Source organism: Telmatherina bonti, assembly GCF_933228915.1.
Source record: "Telmatherina bonti genome assembly, chromosome: 18".
NCBI lineage: Eukaryota > Metazoa > Chordata > Actinopteri > Atheriniformes > Telmatherinidae > Telmatherina > Telmatherina bonti.
In genome coordinates this window covers 25,054,446-25,077,500 of record NC_136616.1, presented here as the reverse complement: position 1 = coordinate 25,077,500, position 23,055 = coordinate 25,054,446, and the positions used below count along the sequence as shown (strand labels likewise).

At 41.4% G+C, this 23,055-nt stretch overlaps 1 protein-coding gene across 1 annotated transcript in view; it reads left to right on the top strand.

Annotated features, from left to right (window-relative positions):
• Positions 1–23,055, top strand: part of dennd4c (DENN/MADD domain containing 4C) — a 47,614-nt gene that overhangs the window by 16,566 nt on the left and 7,993 nt on the right. The window contains exons 2-19 of the mRNA XM_079257908.1: positions 106–416; positions 4,562–4,814; positions 4,911–4,980; positions 6,407–6,576; positions 6,681–6,922; positions 7,061–7,127; positions 16,708–16,766; positions 18,306–18,450; positions 18,653–18,828; positions 18,998–19,098; positions 19,988–20,212; positions 21,101–21,246; positions 21,440–21,478; positions 21,823–21,953; positions 22,113–22,245; positions 22,334–22,540; positions 22,660–22,788; positions 22,881–23,028. Coding sequence (XP_079114034.1) covers positions 118–416; positions 4,562–4,814; positions 4,911–4,980; positions 6,407–6,576; positions 6,681–6,922; positions 7,061–7,127; positions 16,708–16,766; positions 18,306–18,450; positions 18,653–18,828; positions 18,998–19,098; positions 19,988–20,212; positions 21,101–21,246; positions 21,440–21,478; positions 21,823–21,953; positions 22,113–22,245; positions 22,334–22,540; positions 22,660–22,788; positions 22,881–23,028 — 2,740 coding nt within the window. The 5' untranslated portion in view covers positions 106–117. The remainder of the gene's footprint in view (positions 1–105; positions 417–4,561; positions 4,815–4,910; positions 4,981–6,406; positions 6,577–6,680; positions 6,923–7,060; positions 7,128–16,707; positions 16,767–18,305; positions 18,451–18,652; positions 18,829–18,997; positions 19,099–19,987; positions 20,213–21,100; positions 21,247–21,439; positions 21,479–21,822; positions 21,954–22,112; positions 22,246–22,333; positions 22,541–22,659; positions 22,789–22,880; positions 23,029–23,055) is intronic.

The following is a 23,055-nucleotide window of genomic DNA, read 5'->3' as shown; positions in this document are numbered from 1 at the left end:
AAGTTAAACGATGCTGGAGGTTTTGTTGTTAATTGTTTATTTAAATCCAGCCTGCGTGAAGATAAACTTAAATTAATTTTGTATCTTTATTTTCTAAACCTTCAGGTGCTTCCAGCCATGATCAAGGACAAGGGTCATCGCGTGACCGACTACTTTGTGGTGGCCGGACTGACAGACAAGTCCACCCCTCTGGAGCAGGACCTGTCTGAAACGAAGTCCAACGGACCCAAAGCTCCCATCACTGACCTAGCTGTCATTAATAGATCAGCAGGAGAAACCGTCCCAGAGGGCTTTACTTGCATTGAAAGCACCTACAGCGGCCAGCCTGCTAACCTAAACCATGGCAGCCTTAAGAGCCCTGAGCTCTTCCTGTGCTACAAGAGGGGTCGAGGGAAGCCTCCGCTCATTGACATTGGGTGAGTCAGTGTTTAATTTCTGCTGGGGATTGTCATTTCCAATGGTCATGTGCCTCCAGCCGCAGGGGTACATGACGTCACTTGTCATATGAGGAAATTCATTGGTCTAACTCAAATTAATAGACCGTAAACAGGGATTTATTGATTATTCTTGTTTGGACTGCCAAAGTATAGAAAATAAGTCCAAAGTGTTTTCATTTTTTCTAAAACATTTTGCCCATCCATGAGAGCATCAGACATTTGCATTAGCCTGAGATAATCAACATGTAAACACAGCTGAGATTGTGTATCTTGTTGTAAGTCAAACAAACAGAGATTCGCTGAGGCAATGCTGGTCTGCTTTAACCAGAACACATGGCTGGTTGTTCTATTAACTATTCAAGGGAGTCTGTACGAGAGTTCAAGTTGTTTATTTGCCACATGCACATACAAGATGGCAGTGAAATGCAGTTGGACATGTTACTGGTGCTTTCTAATCACCCATTTAACACCCAATGAACAAAACACCTCAGGAATAGACTCAAAAAAAGACATAATTAAAATAAACAAAATAAACCATTAGTTGTTCGGAGAGTACTGTTCATTCAGAGGTTGACTCTTTGGGTTTGAGCCTGACTGCCCTTGTATTTTTGGTGCAAATGTCCATGTTTTGTTTTTTTTTTCCCCTTAGGGAGTAAAAATACTGTATGTGCACTTATATGGGTCAGAGCAATTGCAGCAACTGAGAATATGATTAAAGTTCTGTGTTGTGTGTTGTGGTGGACCATACTGCTTGCCAGCCTGATGTCTGGTGTTCATATGTAGATAAATGAAATCAAAGGATTAATATTGTATGAGTGCCAGAGGGAAATCATAAAAATCTTACTAATGATGATGACAGATAGGATGACAAGTTTCAGATCAGATTATACTGATGAAGGTTCTTTGCTGAAACGTATTGATACAGTAAAGATTTTCTTCAGTTTAACCAAGTTGTTGAGAAAATGTTGCAACTAATATTTTGACCATTATGATGACACAACCTGTGTGTATAAAGACACGTGTTAAAACTGTGAAGGCATGGCAGAACATTTTTTTTTCATTAGCAAAAGTAGGAAGTTGATTTAATTTTCAGTTGCTGCTATTTCGTTAAGGCGGTTCTACCTAGTCACCACATCTCCCAGCTTGCATTCCTCACAATTTTCCTGCTTTTCTTCAGCTATCACTTATGCACAGAGGAGCCAAAAACCTCATCCACATATCGTTATAATGTTTAATTTCCATTGACTCATCTGTCATGAATGAATGAGCACTGCCAGCCTTCGCCATATTTAAGTTCACCACACATAAGTATTTGTCTAAAACCTGCTTGTTTCTCACACTAACAAAAGTGACAAACAAGAAACAACAGTTGTAAGTTGCTGTTGAGTGATTTCTCTTCATTTATGTAAACTGAAGACTTAGGAATTATATATAATCATATCAGACTGCGATGTACTCTGTGATGATTTAACTCACTTTAATACTGAGTTTCCATTCAGTTAAATGCTGTTTAAAACTGCAGAGCTACTTAAAACCTTTATGAAACACTGAAGCTGCAGGCGCAGTGGGTGTAAACGTAAGATTGTATGTCTAGTCATGCTTCCTTTTGGAGATTGTGCAATCGTGATTAGCATACCAATAGATAGAGTGGAAAGAAATAGAAGCTTAGAAGCGGCATAGTTGTGTTCTTTTTTTTTTTTTTTTTAGAGACTAGATCAGCTTAATAAGATTTACCCTCTTTTTTTTATATTACTGGACAAAAATATCATTAAGAGACCTCTGATGGAGACTTTGGTGATACAACAAGGCTAAAATTTCTTCAATTTGGAAATAAGTAAATACTTGTTTGCCTCTCACATCAGCTGACAGACAACTCATACACCTGCCAATTACCCAGTGGAAAAAATGAATGGAAATCTTGCAAAATGTAAATGATTTATTCCTCCTTCTGCTATCTTTGCTGTCAGCAAAGCCTTTTCCAGCCTGGAGCTTTGGAGCATTTCAACATACTGTGCAAATTAGGACTTTGTTTTTGTTGCCGAACTGAGAATTTGTTGGCAACTGCTCTGCCATGGCCTTTTTAGTTTTTGGGGGTTTTTTTTCCTGATCTCTTTTCAGAGTGACTGGAGTGTTTCAGGTCTGTTATATCTGCCATGGCTGACTTGAAGCCAACCTGCGATTTAAAAGGAGAGAAAAAAAAATAAGAGTGTTTTCTGTCAGTTTGAAAAGGGCTGCAGTTAGACCTTTTGTCCTCCCACATGGCGTTGTCCAGATGGAAAGGGAGGACATGGAGCGTGCTGCCATAGGAGTCTGCAGTCATGCAAAAAATCTAACCCAGTGGGGCGCTGAGCATTTTCCTGGCTGCATCTTTCAGGTGTGGATATCTCACAACCAAACTAATAAAACAAGGGGATCACTCCGTATTTAGGCAGCAATGTTTGTAGTATTTAGCTGGATATGAGAAAGCTTTTATTGTCTGGGATGTGAATGAGTCAACTCATAAAACGGTCTGAGTCACATTTTCAATTAAAGATACTGAGACTTCAAAGGGAAACCAGAACACTGAGGGAAAAAAACAGTGATTGTGAGCAGACAGATGCCCCCTGAAGAGCCGCAGAATCAGAGATTTTCATCAAATTATAAGAAGTTAATCCACAGTTCAGCCTCTTCCTTAAAGTATAGCATTTCTTTATGGATTGACAGGCTAATACAGCAGGACTTAAATTTGATCAGATCTGTATGCCTGTGTTGTAAATCGCCATAGTTAATCATTTAGATTTAATAAATCTTTAAAAAAAAAAAAAAAAAAGTGGAATTTCAATTTTATGGTAATGGCAGTGATGCTCTACACGCCAGCATCGTAGAGCGCCGTGGAAGTGCATCAAGGGATCAGGATTGCAGAACAATATGATCCCATCTTTAGAATGATTTGCCCCAAAAATGTCATGAATGGGAATGTAATGTGTCCATGTTATGTTGGGTCCAAGTTGCTGACCCACTCTTTGCTTTCTTTTTAAAATAGAAGTTGTTTTTTTGTTTGTTTGTTTGTTTGTTTGTTTTTTTAATCTGCTGCACAGAGATTGATCCAGGTTCATGTAAAATCTATCCATGGTTGTAAGGGTTTGGAAAGCATGAAGTTGGCAGCAGAAAGGCCCTTTAGGACACTTACAGATGAATGCGCAAGCCAAAATTTACTTCAAACACGCCTTGCAAGGGAGTAGATATGGAAAATGTCTAATGAAAGTTTCTTTTGCTGTTGTAGTCTATTGTCCACTTTTTTAGAGCACATAATTCACCACAGGGCTTTTGGAAACTGGAACAAAGCAGCCAATAAAAAGACAGTAAGACAGCAACTTGTTGGGCTCGGGATTCTTTGGATGTGTTGAGCTCATCACTGAGGAACATAAATGGAACACTAACAATTTATTCAATTATCCTTTTCCTTTCTTTCAGTCGCTTGTTGTTAATTTACCAGCTTGTTGCATTATGATATTTTTGGTATTAAAAGTTGCCAGAAGAAATGATAGATAATACCAAACTAACCAGTCCCATGACAGTATTCTGTCTAAGCCACTATCCTTTTGAGTAGTTTTGAGGACTTTTGGTGTTTTCATTTTTCACTGCAGCTCCTTTGTGTGTGTGATTTTTATCTTAATTCTTGGAAAAGGAGTTCTGTTGCATCAAGTGATGCTTTGATGGTTCGGTCTCTGCTGTGGGCTTTATAAACACTGGATATTTTGGTATTTTAGCTCTGCATTTTTCATCAATGCACTCTGTTTGGCTTGATATGTGTAAAATACACAAGCTGGACAGTGGAGAATGACAACAGGTTTGTCTAAAGCAATTTATTAAAACACAAAACAGCTTAAAAGTCAAACTGTTAAGTTGAAATGTGGTCACATTTGTGGACGAGAGCAATGCGCTCTTGTCCTTTTCCTGCATTCTAGGTGTATAATGTTTTGTAAGGACATACACTGCTCAGAATTGATTTGAATTGAAGTGACTGGAGAAATGCAGGTATAAACAGTGATGGTTCTTGTGTTGACGTCACAGTACATATGAACCATTACCAGTTTCTCTGGCATTATCCCAGCTTAACATTTTTTACTTTATGTGCACTACAGGGTGCTGTATGAGGGTAAGGAGCGGCTAATCCACGGCTGCGAGGTCATCCAGGCCACGCCGTACGGCCGCTGCGCCAACATCAACAACAGCTCTACAACCTCGCACCGCATCTTCATCACTTTCCGCCGAGCACAACCTGTCCAACCTCAGAATTCCCTGGCAGTAACAGATATTTGTGTCATTGTCACCAACAAGGGCGAAACACCACCACATACCTTCTGTAAAGTGGATAAGAACCTCAACTGTGGCATGGTAAGTCTGAGTTTTACTCCTGGACCATCTCTTTGACAGAATCCCAGTATGTTGTATGTGGTTAAAATGAGTGTTGCGTGGTGATGAATCTTTCAGTGGGGCTCCAATGTGTTCCTGTGTTACAAGAAATCTGTATCGGCTTCAAACTCCATCAGTTACAAAGCGGGTGAGTGGAAGTCAGATATTTTTTCTTCAAACATATTTTTCCACACGTCACCACATCCTTATCTTGAGCTTATTAACTTATACTCTCATATTTGATAACATTTTGTTCAAAATCTTATCAGTATCACTGAGTCTTTCTGCAGTGCACAGCTCTGATGTATTACACAAATACAGACTTGTTTATACAGTTGTGCTCACATGTGTTCATCCCCTTTCATTAAAGAAAAGGCTGAATTCACAACATTGACCCCAATAACTGGACACTTAATAAAGGAACAATAACTAAAAATTTGCAAAAATATAATTTGGTAAGATAAGATAGTTTTTTCCATTTAATTCAGTCGAAAAAAGAAAGAAAGAAACAAACAAATTGGTCCAGGACAAATTAAAACACTTTTCCGTTGAACAGTGGGACAAAATACCTGTCAACAGGTGCAGAAATCTGACTGAGAGGAACAGAAAACACCTGACTGGAGCGGAAACATTAAAGGATTGTTCAACAAAATATTAGTTTATGAGTGATGTAATATGTAATAAATTATTTTATTTGTTTGATTAAAAAAAAAAAATTTCTATTGAACCAGAATTAGAAAATAATGTCATGAGTTTCATAAATCTTTTATTTATTATTAATTTAGTCAATTTCAGCTTATTTTACAGGAAGCTTTTTTCCCCCTTCTTTAATGACAATGTATGAATAATTATAAGCACAACTGTATATAATGCTATGTTGTGCATTTCCATAAAAAGCTGCACTTGGTATTTTTGTGTTTGTCTTCTCTTATTTTTTATTTTTCAAAGCTCTGGCGAGCTGCACATTCAGCGTTAATCTGTGATCTTATTGTAGATGTTAATTGCTTTTTATGGACGGCATTTTTGAATTGATGTGTGACATTTTCCCTGACTGAATGCTTCCCTTAACAGCTTGGCCTTTGGAACGTTTCATTGTGAAACACATGGATAATTGTTGTTGATATACGCGCACACACCCATGCAGACGGGCTTTATCTCTCTGACCGGCTTTTTCCCTTTGAGTCGGGCTGTTGATTCATCTCAGACAACTCGACATCCTGCCACACCCATAATCTGTGTGCCTGCAGGTTTGTTTATGTATATGCAAGTTCACAAAAGAATGTGTGTGTCTTGTCATAATGGCATCTCACCAAGTTGAACTGAGCAGTCATTTCCTCCAAACCAGTGTGATTGTACAGTCTGTGGTATGGAAGCATTGAATTTTCAATATGTTATTCTTGCCTTAAAGCAACTTAAAGCAACCGTTAAAATTTCCACATGTCTGCACAGATGAGAAACCTTCGAGAGAAGAAGCATCTTACCTGTCAGACTGGTTTTAGACTATAATGTTGCATCACCTTGGGGTTATAACTTACAAGTTGTGTTTCATTTCTTTGTTTTTTACTGCTCTCCAGGTCTAATCTTTCGGTATCCAGAAGAAGACTATGAGTCTTTTCCTCTGTCAGAGTCTGTTCCCCTGTTCTGTTTACCCATGGGTGCCAAGATTGAGTGCTGGGCGCCAAACACCCGCGACCCACTACCGGTGTTCTCCACATTTGTCTTAACCGTCTCTTCAGGTGAAAAGGTATGAAATGTCAGCTAAGATCAGCTATTAAACAGAAAACTAAACATAGGCTGGATCAGAAGTCAGAAAGTCACAAATTTATCGAAGTCATTCCTTGGTGCCAGGTGTACGGATCAGCTATCCAGTTCTACGAGCCGTACTCTGTGGATCTTCTGAGTGAGAGGCAGAAGATCCAGTTGGGCCTCCTTACCACGGTGGAAAAGAAAATGATCCCCAACCGGCCTGTGCACACCAATAAATGTATCTGTCTGCTCTCCCACTGGCCCTTCTTCGAATCCTTCCGCAAGTTCTTAATGTTCATCTACAAGCTGTCCGTCTCTGGCCCACACCCACTGCCTATTGAGAAGTAGGAATACGCTTGCCTTGCTTAAAAATTTAAGATAATTTGCATATAAATGTAGATCTACCAGACAATTTGGATATTTAAATTGTTATAAAACAAACTAACCACGACTATTTTATCTCTGTCTGTTTCTCTCAACAGGCACATCTCACACTTCATGCACAATGTGTCATTTCCTTCCCCTCAAAGACCCAGAATCCTGGTCCAGGTGAGGTTTGCTTTTCTTTTCTTTTTGTCCTTTTTAATCAAAAACAAGGCAGTGAAAAATAAGTAAATCACTGTGGATTTAAAACTGAGATTGCTAAAATGGAGTGGCTTCAAACTATGCGAGATGTCCCATCCGATCAGTGACGCCAAGAAAACATGTTGTTCTCAAATCCTTCTACCAGGCTGAGAATCTGTCAGCATCTCTGTATGCTTCACTGTGTCATCTTCGTAGCATTCTGTATGTCACCAGAGAGCAACCTAATGTCAGGCTATGTATCTGAATTTCCGATTTATCTGTGTAGAGCACCTACTGTCCATATGGTTGCAGCAGAGTCCCTCCCTAAGTAGTTCCTAGTGAGTTGCTCCGCTTTTGTTTCAGTTTGGAATAATAGAGAATGTGCATTGATGTCACCAATGCACACAATTGTTGGATTAATTTGACATTCTGGATGTAGCCACAGTCTGGTTACAATGGTTTAGCAGTGGTTTTGTCCTTTATTACTCTTATTCGCAGTTTTTGACGAGTATTTCATCTGATCCTTTTTGTGTACTCTGCTGCTGCTGCAGCTTTGTGATCAGTGCACAGAAAGGAAATTGTCCAGAGGAATTTCATCCTCTGTTTGCATCTCGGTGCAGTGCAATGAATACATTGGATTAACACATCACAGAGAACAGTGGACTTCTGAAGAAACTTGTGGTTTTGGCCGATTGTGGTTTGGATATGAAGGAAAGTTTGGACTTTATGTGCACAGAAGTAAAGATGGCTGCATGAACCCCATTTGTTAATAATTAGTGTCTGTTTGGTTGAACTGCCCATTGCGTCTCCTCCTCTTTTCCCCGCCCCGAGCGGAGACACTCACGCGCCCGCAGGTGTGAGTAATCACAGCGTGCACGCGCCCAGGCGCACTGAGAGACTGTCAACGCAGCCAACACGAACTGTGGTGTGGTCCGTGCGATCGGCAAAAAAGCGGCTCAAACAGCGCAAATAGCGCGAGCCATAAGCTGCCGCAAAAAGCAGAAACTAACCTACCGTGCAGTCATCTCTTTACAATCCCTGAAGAACAGCCGGTAAGCTATGCTGCATATCTCGCATAAAGCACTGTCACTATGTGTGATGCGTTCACGGTCGCACGGAGAAAGTGAACTCTGACCTACAAATGTGTGATTGTGAATGAACTCTAAACATGCGGTAAAGTAAAAACATAATGAAGTCATCATTAGTAAGGACAATTATGACAATTTAAAATGATTTAAAAGTATGATAAAAGCAGTGAAGTTAAAAATTGCAGTAGAATTAAAACCTTGATGTAAAACATTTTGTAAAATGTATATTCATTATGTCTTCTGGTTTTCCTTTGAGGTTTTTTACCTGTTGCTACTGTTGCTACTGTTGCTACTGTTGCTACTGTTGCTACTGTTGCTACTGCTGCTACGGCTGCTGCTCAAAAAGAAAGTAAAGCAACGTAAAAGCAAAGAGTGAAGTCCTGTCGTCCTTCATGTAAAGAGTCCTTTTTCAAGTGGGGAAATACTGCACAACTAAAATAACCACTTGACAGTAAAAAACCGCTGCTGAGGACCCAAGAATCTCCAGACAGTAACAACCAAAAGTCGTCCCTTCTGCAAACTCCAAGATGGCAGATTCGGTGTCTCTAGAGCAGCTGAAAACCATCCGAACATCAGCAAAACGTCAATTCTCTCGTCTGGCAAACAATGTAGTTCGACTACACACAAAAATGTCTGAAGATGAGCTCAAAGACAGTTTTAAGCAGCTGAACCTGGAAGCAACCAAAGTCATGGAGACAAATGACGATGTTGGAGCTCAGTATGCTGCAGAAAATGATTCCGAGGAGCTAACTGGTCCACAAAAAGCTGACTTGGCCAAAACGGAAAGTGACTGTGAGAACAAACTGAGCGAGCTCCAAGACCTTATACAAAAAACACTGTGGGCCAAGCACGGGGAAACTGAGCTGATTACAGCGCTACAGAATGCAGAAATAGAAGCAGGTAGGGTGGAATCCACTGAGCCTGCTGATGATAAAGAGGCATATAGCTTCATTGTGGAGCACCTAGGACTTCTTATAAAGGCTGCAAAAAAGCTGTTCGTTAAATGGAAGTGCTGGGCCCCACAAGCAGAGCAGGAGGATTTCCAGAGCCGCATAAAGAACCTTGAGCTCATACTTCCTAAGCTCACGGCCAGGAAGGCTGATTGTATTCGAGCAAAAGTTAAGGAAGATGCGGAAAGGGGTTCACAAGCAGGTGTTGTTCACTTTGCCACACCTCCCATTAAACTAAAGCCAGCGTCTCTTCCAAAGTTCACGGGAATTAGGCGTGAATTCCACAGGTGGAAAAGAGACTGGGAGGCCCTTCAAATACAAGGGGAGCCCACTGGTTCGAGAGAAATAAAAAAGTTCCAGCTTCTCGATAGCATTGATGACAAAACTGCCAGGGATCTCCGTCTGTCAAGCCATAAAACTGCAGAGGATATTTTCAGAGTACTGGAAAATCGGTTTGGAAACAAAACGAGCATTGCTATTGAAATAGTGGAAGATCTTCAGAAGCTCCCTGCTATTAAAGACCAGCAGCCCAAGAAAATTATTGAGCTCATCCAGTCTATTGAAAAAGCCCTCTCAGACCTGAGTGACCTCGGCCAGACTGGGGCCATAAAAAACCCGCTAATGACCAAGGCAATTGAAAGCAAACTTCCTGATGGACTAAAGAAAGAATGGCTCCTCCACGCATTAAAAACAAGGGAGGCCACAGACCAAGAGGAGCGGTTTGACTGTCTCCTTGAGTTTCTTCAGAGCCAAGAAGCCATCTATGAGGAGTTGGATCAGCTCAGTGGGGACTCATCAAAACCCAGGTATGAACAAAAACAGGCCCGCACCAAAACTGTAAATCAAGCAAGTAATCTGGTTCCAGGGTGTGTTGTCTGCGGAGACAGAGGACATAGAAGAAAGCTGTATTTCTGCAGAAAATTCCGCACATTTTCACTGGCAGAAAGGCGAGATGCAGTTAAGAGGTTGGGAGCCTGCAAGAGATGTTTGGAGGTCCATGCAGATGGTGGTTATTGTAAAAGTGAATTCCTCTGCAAAAATCAGGAATGCAAGGATGCTCACGTGGCAAGCCACCACATCTACTTGTGTCCAAAAAAGACCAAAGCCAGCACAGTGGGAGGAGGTAACAAAGGAGGTTACACCGAAGCCCAAGAAGAATTTGTTAAGAGCCTTCCCCCTGACCTCGCCGAGCGGTGTCGTAATGTATTTTGCAACACAGTGGCCAGAACCTCCCACATATCTGGTCATCAAAGCCTTCTAGCAGAGTATGGCCTGGAAGAGTGGCCGGTCATCATGATGCTTCTCGAAGTCACGGCTAATGCTGGTCAAAAGGTTGGCACCCTGATTGATTTAGCATCGGACACAAATTACATAACGCATGACGCAGCCAAACATTTGGACCTCAGAAGCGAAAACATCAAGCTTGTTGTTCACGGTGTCGGAGGCATGAAAGTGACTGTAAACACTAAAAGATACATGCTGAAAATCCGAGTCCTGACTGAGAAAGGCACGTTCCAGTCGCATCAGTTGGTATGCTATGGTCTTGACCATATTGCAGACATCCATCAACCCGTCACAGCCAAGCAGCTTCATAACTTCTTCCCCGATGTTCCTGTTAATAAGCTTACAAGACCAAAAGACATACAGCTCCTGATAAGCCACAAGGAAGGGAGGCTGACCCCACAAAAAATTCGCTGTGTGGGAGATCTCGTCTTGTGGGATGGACCATTAGGAAAGACAGTGGCTGGGACACATCCTGAACTGTTTGAAAAGGCAACTGTTTCAGCTCACATATCCCGCACACATTTTGCCAGATCCATGAGAACTGCAGCAGTAAAATACGAAGAACTCATCTGTTCCTTGCCCACAATCCAGCATTCCAGTTGTGCAACCACCACTCGCGACTTCTTTGAATGGTGGAAATGGGACAGCATTGGTGCTGCCTGTGATCCGAAATGTGGGGGCTGCCGATGCGGTAACTGTCAGCCTGGTGGCAAAGAGATGACCTTGGCTGAAGAACGAGAGTTGGAGGTGGTAAAAAATGGATTGTCGTACGCTGGTGCAGATGAACATAGCAAAAGTCCTCATTGGCATGCAAGCTATCCCTGGCTCGAAGATCCATCTTCCCTACCAAATAACAGAAAGGCTGTAGAAGCAACCTTCCTCAGGACAGAGAAGCAGCTGGCAAAAGATCCTCAATGGAAAGCTGCATACTCTGCACAAGTCCATGAGATGGTAAACCGGCGTGCTGCAAAGAAACTGTCAGAGGAGGTTCTTCTTCGTTGGAGTGGACCAGTCTGGTATATCAGCCACTTGATTGCTCCAAACCCACATTCTATCACAACTCCAGTGAGACTCGTTTGGAACAGCAGTCAGAGGTATCAAGGACAAAGTCTGAACGATCTCCTGATGAAAGGCCCTGATGTTCTTAGCCCGATCCGTGAAGTTCTTCTCGCTTTCCGCCAAGGTTCCTTCGCTGCCCTAGGAGACATCCGAAAAATGTATAACTCCGTCTGGCTCGAAGAACGTGAAGTACACCTGCACAGGTTCCTGTGGAGGGATTCCGAAGAGGAGGAAGTGGATGAGTTCGCCATCACCAGGGTGAACATTGGGGACAAGCCGGCTGGATGTATAGCTCAGCTCGCAATGCGAGAAACCGCAAACCTCCCTCAGTTCAGCCACCTGGAAGATGAACGCAGGGTTTTGCAAGAACATAGCTATGTTGATGACATCTTAACGTCCCACAACAATCTGGAAAGATTAAGAGCAATAACCACAAATGTGGAAATGATTCTGCAGGAAGGAGGATTTGCTCTGAAACCGTGGATTTTTTCCGGCCAGAGAGGAAAGGAGACAGAGGTGAGTACGCCAAAGATTGTCATCCTTCCAAATCAGATGAAAGACGAAGACAACAAAGCCCTCGGGCTTGGATATAAAGTCCAAGAGGACAAACTGCATGCCATGGTAAGAATCAATTTTTCAAAACGGAAAAAGAAAATGAGGCTTGGACAAGACCTGTTGCTCGAGGAGGTGAGAACTAAGACACCAGACCCATTAACAAGGAGAGAGTTATTGAGTCAAGTTGCTGGGCTGTATGACCCAATAGGTCTAACTGCACCCACGAAGCAAAAAGGGGCTATTTTGGTAAGAAAAGCATTCCAGGAGATCAAACCAAAAGGCATCGCTGTGAAAGATACATGGGATGTGGCTCTATCGGACGGACTCAGAGAAAACGCCATCGAACTGTTCGAGCAGTATGTCCAGCTCGGCAAAGTGATGTTCACCAGACCTCTGACCCCGTTGGATGCAATAACTGAACCTATTGCTGTTACCTTCTCAGACGGCAGTGAGTGTTGCTACGGGGCAGTTTTGTACCTCCGATGGACATGCACATCAGGAATCACAGTGAGGTTGGTCGAAGCAAAAGCTAAACTGACTCCTTTTGACCACAAAGGGGACCCAGTTAAAGCCGAGCTCTGTGGTGCTGTCTTTGCCAGTCGGCTAAGGAAATACTTTGAACAGCATTCTCAAATCAAAGTGAAACGATGGTATCATTTCCTAGACAGTCAAACCATCCTGGGTGCTATCCGTCGGGAGAGTTACGGTTTCCAGACCTTTTTTGCAAATAGGATTGGAGAAATCCAAAGTGCCACTGACCCTGAAGAATGGTGGTGGATTCCCAGTTCACTAAATATTTCAGACATAATCACACGTGGAGCTGGTCCAGAACAGCTAGACGAGGGCTCCGAATGGCAACAAGGACCGCACTTCCTCAGCCTTGAAGAAAACGAGTGGCCAATCATGTCAGCAAAAGATGTATCGGAAACTGCCAGAGAAAACATTTGCCAAATGCAGAAAAAGTCATTTGTGTCAGTGCTTACAAGAGCCAAAGCAAGACAAGAAATGGAGCTGTCAACTCAACAAAGACCTCATAGACCACCGGCTGGATCAACTGTCAAAAACTTGATAAATGAGCAACGTTTCAGCAACTTAACACGTCTTGTGAAAACTATCGCAATAATGTGGAGAGCTGCAAAGAAATTTATTGGATCAATAAAGTCCCTGGATACACAAAAGTGGGAGGCTGTGCCCGAGAAGGGAGTCATCACTGTCAGAGAGCGACAGGATGCGCTGCAAGACATTTTCCTTGCAGCTCAAGATGGAGTAACCTTCCCTGCTACCACAACGAACCGCTTAGTGGTCTATAAAGAACAAGATTCAGGGTTATTGCTCTGTGGTGGACGAATACAGAGCTTTAATCAAGAAAAGACTGCTGTACCACTCCTGCCACATGGTGCATGGATCTCAACACTGCTTGCACGTGAGGCACACAGTGCTGGTCATGAAGGAGTGGCCGCAACATTGCTGCGAATGAGAAAGAAAGCCTGGGTGGTCCAAGGCAGAAGAATTGCTCAAAAAGTTGTGGAGAATTGCATCTTCTGCAGAAAGTTCAGAGCCCAAAGGTGTCAACAGGTAATGGGAAGCCTACCTCAAGAAAGGTCCGAACCAGCGGCCCCATTCGAATTCGCAGCAGTCGACCTGTTTGGACCGTATCTTATTAAAGATGAGGTGAAAAAAAGAGTGATGATGAAAGCATGGGGCATTGTCGTCAGTTGTATGGCCAGTAGAGCAATCCACACAGACCTGATTAATGCAGCATCAACCGAAAGCTTCTTAATGGCATACATGAGGTTCACCGCAATCCGAGGGCACCCGAAAAGGATCTGGTCCGATCCTGGAACAAATTTCATCGGGGCAAAACCTGTACTGAAAGAGCTGTACCAATTCTTGGAAAGTCAGGATAAACTTGGTTTGGAAGAGGCCTCTGCAAAGAACGGCACAATATGGGAGTGGAAAATACAACCAGCAGACTCACCTCACCGCAACGGAGCGGCAGAAGCTGCTGTCCGAATCGTAAAGAAAGCACTCCAAAGCCTGGGCAGAGAGACTAATCTCACCTACAGTGAGTTTCAAACAACACTGCAAATAGCTGCCAACCTGGCCAACGAGCGCCCAATAGATGCCAGAGTACAGAGCTGTGAGGATGTTGTCCGGTATGTTTCACCAAATGCTTTATTACTTGGACGTGCTTCACATGATGGTGATATCAAAACGTTTGATTTTGAACAATATCCCTACAAAAGACTAAGAGAAATGCAAAACCTGGTTAACAAATTCTGGAGATCTTGGAGCCAACTTGCAGGTCCTAACCTCTTTGTCAGGAACAAATGGCACACCTCACAAAGGAACGTTGCTGTGGGTGATGTCGTCTGGCTGTGCGATCAAAACGCCATCAGAGGACAATTCAAACTTGGACGGATCGTGAGTACAAATCCTGACAAAAAAGGCATTGTAAGGGATGTACATGTAAAAGTTGTCTCAAGCTCCTGCATTCCAGTGACCAGAGCACTACCTAACCAACCATCTGCAAGCCTTGGAGGAAACACCCAAACCACAATACTGCACAGAGATGTAAGGCGTTTGGTTGTTCTTCTACCAATCGAGGAGCAGAACTAACGGACATGGAAGCAGTTCACAGGAACCGACTTGCGACCTTCCCAACGGCTCTCCGTGGCAAGATCGAGTGGGAGGTGTTTGGTTGAACTGCCCATTGCGTCTCCTCCTCTTTTCCCCGCCCCGAGCGGAGACACTCACGCGCCCGCAGGTGTGAGTAATCACAGCGTGCACGCGCCCAGGCGCACTGAGAGACTGTCAACGCAGCCAACACGAACTGTGGTGTGGTCCGTGCGATCGGCAAAAAAGCGGCTCAAACAGCGCAAATAGCGCGAGCCATAAGCTGCCGCAAAAAGCAGAAACTAACCTACCGTGCAGTCATCTCTTTACAATCCCTGAAGAACAGCCGGTAAGCTATGCTGCATATCTCGCATAAAGCACTGTCACTATGTGTGATGCGTTCACGGTCGCACGGAGAAAGTGAACTCTGACCTACAAATGTGTGATTGTGAATGAACTCTAAACATGCGGTAAAGTAAAAACATAATGAAGTCATCATTAGTAAGGACAATTATGACAATTTAAAATGATTTAAAAGTATGATAAAAGCAGTGAAGTTAAAAATTGCAGTAGAATTAAAACCTTGATGTAAAACATTTTGTAAAATGTATATTCATTATGTCTTCTGGTTTTCCTTTGAGGTTTTTTACCTGTTGCTACTGTTGCTACTGTTGCTACTGTTGCTACTGTTGCTACTGTTGCTACTGTTGCTACTGCTGCTACGGCTGCTGCTCAAAAAGAAAGTAAAGCAACGTAAAAGCAAAGAGTGAAGTCCTGTCGTCCTTCATGTAAAGAGTCCTTTTTCAAGTGGGGAAATACTGCACAACTAAAATAACCACTTGACAGTGTCTCTGGATCGTCATGACTCTCTTGACCTCTCTTGTGAGCTCATCGCAGAAAGGATGTTTGTTTACGGTGTACTTTAGACATTTGTTTAACACAGTTTACTAGTGAGAAACTTGAAAGTGTAGTTGTGAACATTAGCCGGGTACTCCCAAAATGGCGGAGAAAGCCACAATGTCGTCACATGTGCATTCTCTATACAACAGGGGGATGTCTGTCACAGCACAGAACATAATACGGTGGCACTGCCTTATTGAGGAGCTAAACAAAGAACTGTAAAAGTGTACACACTGCCCATCCAGTTTAGGTTGAAAAGATAATGGAGTATACAATAACAACCTTGGAGCTGTACTTTACAAAAAAACAAAAAAAATACAGAAAAACATGGAGAGTTATGATATTCTTAAAAAGAAAGTATGTAATCCAGGCACTGGTTTTTCCACCAGTAATGCACTAAAGTTGAGCAGAAGCTACAATTGGAAAGAGACAAAAGACTCAATTTGTCCTACAATGACTTAATGATCAACAACAAAAATTTGGGTTGTCAGCATGAGCATGAATGCTGGCAGTATGAAAATAACTGTCACAGATCACATTGGAAATGCAGTGTGGCATCTTTTTGCCTCACTCTTTGATCATTTAGCTTGTAACTCCTCTGTACACCCCATTCTTGGCCAGACTTTACTGGACTGTGGAAAAAGTGAAGCAGACTCGCTCTGGTTTTTTTTTTTTTTTTTTTTTAAATGTGGATCAGACAGCATTTTAATAACCTTTTGAATTCATGTGAACAGATGTCCTTTTTTTCTGCATAAGATCATGCGAAGTAGGTCTGGAAAAACCTGTTCACTGAACCTGCCTGTGCATGTTTTCACTGAAAGAGGTCTTTCAGGTTCAAAACATACCTTGCTTACCCATGTCAAGGTGGAAGCTCTGCTGGAAAATATCAGCAACATCGTGTTTTAAGTCACGTTCATCCCCACCCCACCCTACATAACTGTCAAGTTTTGTTGATAATGTTGGTTCACCTGTGCCTGTTTGACAAATGAGTTTTCATACATGAGATTTTATGCCTACTTGCAGATATTTTAATTTAACGTAAAAAGAGTATATTTCTGTTTTGATTTTTATGTTAGAATTATTCAACTTGACATGACTGCATTTCCTCTGCAGCTCTCGGTACATGACAATTTGATCCTCTCCCAGCCTGTGTGTACGCCCTTACCTCTCAGGTACTTCTGCCTTTTTTACTTACAGAATCTTTCATCTTTTGTTTACACATTCTATTCATCATTTATGATTTAAAGGGCTCTTTTGCCTCTCCCCCCAATAAGAAAAAACCATCAGTATGTCGCTACAGACAAGGCAAAATTTCTTAACTTGTGTAGGACCTCGTACGTTGCGTATGTTTCTGTCTGTCTCTTTTTCCGTTTGTCTGTTAGCAACATAACTCAAACTTATAGATGGATTTTGATTAAGTTTCGGTCCAGGATTTTCTTTTTTACAGGATTCTCTACTATCGGATTATTTTGCAATTAGAGCTTCTTACTAAAATAAATTTCCTGCAATCATTGGCAAAAAAAAAAAAAGAATAAAGGCATGGCACATGTCTGTGCTATTCAAATGCTTCTTGTTTACTTTTTAATGAAAATTATTGCTGGGCTTAAAAGTTTAAATTACATGCCACCTTTTAAATGCCTTGCTTTAATGATGATATTGTGTGAAGCATCTGATGTTACATTTTATTATAGGAAAAGTGCTTTATAAATAAAGTTTGATTCGATTCTATTTAAATCTCAGAAATCATAAAATCGCTACACTTTTAACCAGAAAAGTGCCCTCAAGTCAAAACGAACACTTAGTTGCATTAAATTTGACTGGAGAAAAGCAATGGACCAATTACGTTTCTGACACGTTTTTATTCACTTTTTGTTAAGCTGAGAATGAATTACTCCAAACAATATTCTCAGCTGTAATGTAGTCATCGTCAGCTCAAGTATACTGATCAGTCTTTCATGAAATATCTTTGACAGGTCCAAATTCAGTTTTTTCAAAGTGAGATCCTGTTACTGAAAACATCATGTTTTAGTTGTGCTGTTAGGATGATTTCACAGCTGATGTTAACAGTTCAGTCAGGGCCCATCTGTCCTCTTTTTGACTGCTGCCTTATGTAAAGATTGACACTGTTTTGTTAAAGCTAACATTCAGCTATGTGTAAGTAAATAATAACCTGCTGTTGCTGCCTTTGTCTTTGTGATTTACAAGGATTAGACAAACATTGCACAAAGGAGGAAATTAATTTAGAGTAGTAGTTATAAGGCCTGTTACAGTGGTCACATTATGAACTATAGTGTAGAAACTCGGCACAATTCAGTTAGTAATGTAAACAAAGAACGAAGTTAATATAATTTTAAAAAATAGGAAAGATGATGCTTGTGTTTTCTTCAGCTCAGTTAAAATGTGACTGGCTTTGTCAGCTGATTTTACTCTGTCAGCAGCTTTTTTACACATTTCAGTAAGATGTTGATGTTGAAACCAATATTTAGATCAGTTTTAAATGAGTCATGTATTTATACCTGCAGTACTTCCCTTGTTTTTCTACTTCTATAAATCATGTCTAATTCCTCTTACAAGCCAGTTATAAGTCCGTCAGCCAACCGAGGCTTTTTTTCTTTTTGCCTCATTCTTTCCATCCTTCATCTTTTCCTGCTCTTTCTATTTTGTTTTCCTCTGTCTGCCTGAACTCATTCCTCGATTTTCTTCCCGGTCAGCGGAGCAGACTACGGCACCCTGCTGATGAATCTGGGCTCTGAGAACTGTGCCACGCTGCTGCACTTTGTCCTGCTGGAGAGTAAGATCCTGCTGCACTCGCTCCGGCCTGCGGTGCTCACCGGAGTGGCCGAGGCTGTCGTGGCTGTATGTACACACCAGCATTTAAATCTTATTCAGTTATTTTTTAACCAATTTCACCCCAACTAAAATGCATAGTACCAGAAAAGTTTACTTGTCAAGTGTCTAAATAAACTGAACCATCACTTGTGATGTTGTTTCTCGTGCATTTGTTCTCATTTTACCATGATTGCTCACACACTATCACCTCCGTGTTGTCTTTCTTTAGATGATCTTCCCCTTCCAGTGGCAGTGTCCCTACATCCCCTTGTGCCCACTCTCTCTCGCTGGAGTCCTCAACGCCCCATGTCCATTCATAGTGGGTGTTGACTCCCGTTACTTTGACCTGTACGACCCCCCGCCAGATGTTGTCTGTGTGGATCTGGACACCAACACTATCTACCTGTATGCTGTCTTTTCATTCTACCTTGTACCTAAAACTCACACAGTCTTAAAGGACTTCTCTTGGCAGGGCCACACAGACATTTGTTAAACCAAGAGCACATTGCAGATGTTGTTTGTGCCGTTCTCCTGTAATGTTCAGCTGACTGACTTCATGGAATTTATGTTACAGGTCCGATGAGAAGAGACACAGCAGCTGGAAGAACCTTCCAAAGAAGCCCTGCAAGAGTCTTATTAACTCACTGAGCAACTTGTACCACCAGCTGGCCACTGGTACAAACTGCATCTCACTCCCACATGTGACACAAACTCACCCATTTACCTCCTATAATACAATAGAGAAATCAACAGGAGGGGGGGGGGGGGCACATACCGGGATTCATACATCTTAAATTAGGGAACAATTGACATTAATTTAATTTTGTGTCATTTAATTTAGGTCTTGTAAAAGTACATAGACACTATTTGTTGACAAAACACTGTGAAAATGGAGAAATCCCTCATTGAAATTAAGTAGTTAATGATGTAAATGAAATCCAAAATAAAAATATACTGCCAACATTGATGTCACAGAAAACCTTTTCTGTGTTTGTGGTCATAAAAAAAGAAGCAATTGAAGTATTTTAAAGAAGCAAACAAGTCTCCATTCATTCAGATATTTAAACCATATTTCTTGGTAAGCCGACAAGAAGGAAATTAAAACTTTTTCAAGCGTGTGTCTTGTGTTAACAAGAATTGAAGACATGAATTGTTTGTAGAAAATTAAAAAAAAATGTTTGGTTATTACATTAAAGATTTCAAACCATCCAGTAAAGGCTAGAAGATTGTGAGGTTTAATTTACAGAATCTTTACAAAACACATTTTTACATGGATGACTTTTTTGGATAAAAATAGGATCTTTTTTTATTTATTTATTTAGGGTTGCCAAGCTAACCAGTGTGTTAGCATTATGCAAAAGTACTACACAGTGATTGATGTGATCAAAGAAAAGCGTAAATGTGTTTTAGGCAAGTTAAGAGTAGGGATTTCTGTGTTGGAAAATAACCTGTTTGCAGTTGTAAAAGTCTGAGCACAGAGCAGAATTTTACATGCAAACACAGCTAACACACTGTAGGAAAGAGAATACTTGGACAGTAATTTAGCTATTTTTTTCCATTTTAGCTTCAATATGTCAAACACCGCAGGAGAACTCTGCGCTTGACCTGACTCCTATTGAGGCAGACTTCACTTGGCACAAGAAAAAAATGGCCCTGGAGATGGAAATCCAAGAAGCCTTTCTCCGTTTCATGGCCTCCATCCTGAAAGGCTACCGTTCCTACCTAAAGCCAATCACCCAGGCACCCTCAGAAAAGGCCACGGCTGCCAACTCCCTTTACGACCTGCAAGGTGGGTAGCTGACCGGACATGTTAAAGGTGTTTTTGTGAAAGTTGTTCTTAATCTTCTGGTTCTTGCACCTTGTGAAGGATTTACTTCCATAAATCAGATAGTACCAGTTGTTGTGGACGTGTTTTGGTGCATTTATTTTCAGGAGTTTCTCAGTAATCACTAGGGGTGAGAAAATCTAATAGAATTTTAAAATCTTTTTTTTTTTCTTTCTTCAAATAAATAAAAATAATCAATTATAAATTTTTTATTTTTTGTTTTATTGTTTTTATTGATCTTTTTCCTTGTCTTCTTGGACATTATAGTAGCAGAATGATAGTCTGACTACTGGGTTGTTTTTTCCTCATTAAAACCAAGAAAAATGGAAAAAGTTGTATTCTTTTTATTTTATTTCTTTAATATACAAAAATTAGCAATATTGAAGAATTGTGAGAATTGCAATTTAAATCGAATCAGCACCCAAAAAATCTGAAACTAATCGAATCGAGACAAAAGCATATCGTCACAGCCCTAGTTATCATTGTATATGAGAATTTTTAAACTCTTTATTACCTTCCTCCTCAGCTATGATCCCTTTGATTAGTTTGATTGATTCGTTTTTTCTGTGCAATCGACTCCCAGTTCCTGTACTTCAAATCAATCTTAGACATATTACTAGAATGAAGGACAATGCTCTCAAGTCTGCACCTATCAGCACATCTCTAAATAGCTGCACATTAATTGATTAATGGTGACTCAAGTGTAATAAATACACTGAGGCTGAGAGGACAACATCACTGGGGACATGTTTTATATTTGAAATTTAATCCGAAATAGTTTAAGACAAAGTCAAGAAGGCCTCAGACTTTCAGTCTAATTATGAATTAATGTATAAATGTCTCATGTTGTAGGTTTCCTCAAAAGCAGAGACCGTGCCCATCAGAAGTTCTACTCCCAGCTCACAAAGACTCAGATATTCATCCGCTTCATTGAAGAGTGCACTTTTGTCAGCGACAAGGATACCGGCTTGGCCTTTTTTGACGACTGCATTGAGAAGGTGACTGCCAGCCAGCGGCAGGCCTTTGTTGTTTTGCTTTTCCTCTTTCACTGGTTGTTTCCTTCAAGGAAAAAGCTTTTTGTTTTACTGTGGTTTGTTGGTAAAATAACATTGGTGTGCTGGGAAGGACTAAGGAAACCAAAATTTCCTCTGATTCATTCCTTTGCCTTTGCTCTCTTTCCTCTTCTTACAGCTTTTTCCCTTTGATAAAATTACCGACAAGGGTACCAAGGTAATTACAGTTGCTGCAATCAGATTTTCTTTCAGCTTTTTTTCCCCTCCTCTATGTTTGTGATGTGACTAATATTGAAAGATAAAGGCAAATCAGATTTTTCCTTTTTGATAAACATATACTGCAAGCAGCATGGACATTTCCTGCTTTTCTTTTGGTATAAAATCCTAATCACAATCAAACATGCATGTGCTACAGACTGGAAAAGCTCTACAGATTTTATGATGCTTTGTAGTTATGTACTTTCATCCAGTAGGTAGGAAATTACCTGTTTTGTTTGGGTTTTTTAAATTTTTTTTATTAAAGTCTTGCATTTTTGGCGCTGGATCTGATTTTCCCTGCAGGTTGAAGGAGAGTCATGCGAGGACACAAAGCTGCTGGAACTTGATGAGTCTCAAAAGAGTGAACACACCGTCTTTGTAATGCCTCCTGAACCTCCAGCTGACAATGGATCTGAACCTTCTCCTAAATACACGTAAGTCTTTCTTAATTGTAGTTTCCTAAACTAATTGTAGTTTCCTAAACTACAATTAAACTTCCTAAACTACAATTAAGTAATGGAAAAAAATTAAGTAATGGAAAAAGTTGTTTGTACTCATCGGTCATTGAGACTATATTATTTTGTGTCCTTCAGCTATAAAGGCTTCCCGCGGCTGCAGATGAGTCTGTTTGATCGTCCCAAAGAGTTTCGTCCAGCACTGAGCAGCAGAGCAGCAGGGGCCAGTCTCTCCAGCAGCCCTGCACTGCTAGCTAAAAGAACCAAGCAGGTTTGCATGCACAAAGTCAAATTCAGCAGCAGAAGACCTCACACAAGGGGAAAAAAATTGATGTGTTTCAAATGACCTGTTCCAACAGGAAATCAAGCTAGCATACAAGATGGCGAAGCGATTCTACTCCAACCCACCACTGTGGGCTCGCTGTCTGTTCAGTCATTGCTACAGCCTGTGGTTCATCTGCCTGCCAGCAGCTGTACGACTGGCCAAGTCCAAGAGCCGAGCCATGCAGCAGGCTTACAACGTCCTGTTGAGGATGAGGGCTGCGGAGGTGGAGATCCTGGATGAGGTGCAGTCACATGTGCAAGATTTACAGATAATCATTATGTAGTCTTATAGCATCTGTCATTTTTCCTCAAAAAAACTGAGGTCTGAAAATTGACTTGTGTTTGTGTGCATGGCTGCCAGGTGTGTTACAGAGTGGTGATGCAGCTCTGTGGCGTGTGGGGTCTTCCTGTTATGGCTGTGCGTGTCCTGGTTGAGATGAAGAAAGCTGGAGTACATCCCAACGCCATCACATATGGATACTACAACAAGGTTTTATATTTTGCTCAGTATTAAAAAGAAGACTACCACTTTCTGTGTGACCGGTTTATTGGACATCTTTTGCTTTTATCCGCTCTCTGCAGGCTGTCCTGGAGAGCCCGTGGCCAAGCCGGAATCACAGCGGCCTCTTTATGTGGACCAAGTTGCGTAATGTGGTTCGTGGAGTGGCGCAGTTCAAGCACGCTCAAAACCGCATGTCTTCCAAGAAGGGATCCACGTTACCGTCCACAGGTCCGAATGGAACGACTTTTTCATTCT